This window comes from Gracilinanus agilis, unplaced genomic scaffold (assembly GCF_016433145.1).
Source record: "Gracilinanus agilis isolate LMUSP501 unplaced genomic scaffold, AgileGrace unplaced_scaffold46875, whole genome shotgun sequence".
NCBI classification, from domain to species: domain Eukaryota; kingdom Metazoa; phylum Chordata; class Mammalia; order Didelphimorphia; family Didelphidae; genus Gracilinanus; species Gracilinanus agilis.
Window position 1 is genome coordinate 1 of NW_025381216.1, and position 1,230 is coordinate 1,230.

At 65.0% G+C, this 1,230-nt stretch overlaps 1 protein-coding gene across 1 annotated transcript; it reads right to left on the reverse strand.

Moving 5' to 3' along the window:
• Positions 1–66: 66 nt before the first annotated feature.
• Positions 67–1,037, reverse strand: LOC123255452 (keratin-associated protein 10-8-like; the record flags this gene model as incomplete). The annotated part of the gene is made up of 2 exons (XM_044684243.1): positions 580–1,037; positions 67–468 (listed from the first exon to the last, which is right to left on the reverse strand). Coding segments are annotated over exons 1-2 (860 nt in total), but the record flags the coding sequence as incomplete, so codon positions are not given.
• Between the last annotated feature and the right edge of the window lie 193 nt (positions 1,038–1,230).

The following is a 1,230-nucleotide window of genomic DNA, read 5'->3' on the forward strand; positions in this document are numbered from 1 at the left end:
GAGGAGGAGGTGGTGCAGCAGGTGGGTTTACAGGAGAGAGGCACACAGCAGGCGGCTGGTCTGCACGCTGGCCGGCAGATGAGGGACACAGAGGAGGTGGAGTGGCAGCAGGGGGTGGCACAGAAGGCAGGTTTGCAGGAGAAAGGCACACAGCAGGTGGCTGGGCGGCAAACTGGCAGGCAGGTAAAGGGCACAGGGCAGGCAGGGCGGCAGCAGGAGGAGGAAGTGCAGCAGGTAGGTTTGCAGGAGAGAGACACACAGCAGGTAGCTGGTTTGCACACTGGCTGGCAGATGGGGGACACGCAGGAGGTGGGGCAGCAACAAGAAGAGGGGGTGGTGCAGCAGGTGGGTTTGCAGGAGAGAGGCACACAGCAGGTGGCTGGGCTGCACACTGGCCGACAGGTGAGGGAAAAGCGGGAAGTGAGGTGGCAGCAGGTGGTGGTTGGACAGCAGGAGGGGCCACAGCAGCTGGAGGAAGAAGAGGAAGAGGAAGAAGAAGAGGAGGAGGAGGAAGAGGTGGTGCAGCAGGTGGGTTTGCAGGAGAGAGGCACACAGCAGGTGGCTGGGCTACACACTGGCTGGCAGGTGAGGGGCACACAGGCAGGCTGGCAGCAGGAGAGGACTGGGCAGGCTGAGGTTACACAGCAGCTGGGCTTGCAGCACACGGGCAAACAGCAGCAGGACTGCCCCGGGGCACAGGGACAGGCTTGGCAGCAGGAAGACCCACAGCCAGTGGACTGGCAGCAGGAAGGGGCACAGATGGCCTGGCACGGCTGGCAGGAGGCGGGCACGCAGCAGGCCGGCTGGCACACGAGGGTGAGGCAGGAGGCGGGCGGGCAGCACGGGGCCGGGCAGCAGGAGGGGCCGCAGCTGCAGGGCTCACAGCAGCTCTCTGGGCAGTCGTCCAGCTGCCAGGAGGAGTCCCCCGGGCACGAGCTGGGCAAGCAGACGTTGCTGCTGCGGCTCACGTCACTGGAGCAGACAGAGACGGCGGAGGCTGAGGGCACGCAGGGCCCGGAGAAATAGCTGTGTGCCATGCTGGGAGCTCTTGGGTGGGGCTTTGGGCAGTGAAGGGGGAGAGCAGGGGCTGAGTGCCTGGTGCAGCCTGTCTGGGATGGGCTGGTGGGGAGAGGGTGAGTGTGAGTGTGAGTGAGTGAGTGTGTGAGAGTGAGTGAGTGTGTGAGTGTGAAGGTGTCCTGGCCAGGGGGCCTTTTATACCCGCCTGCCAGG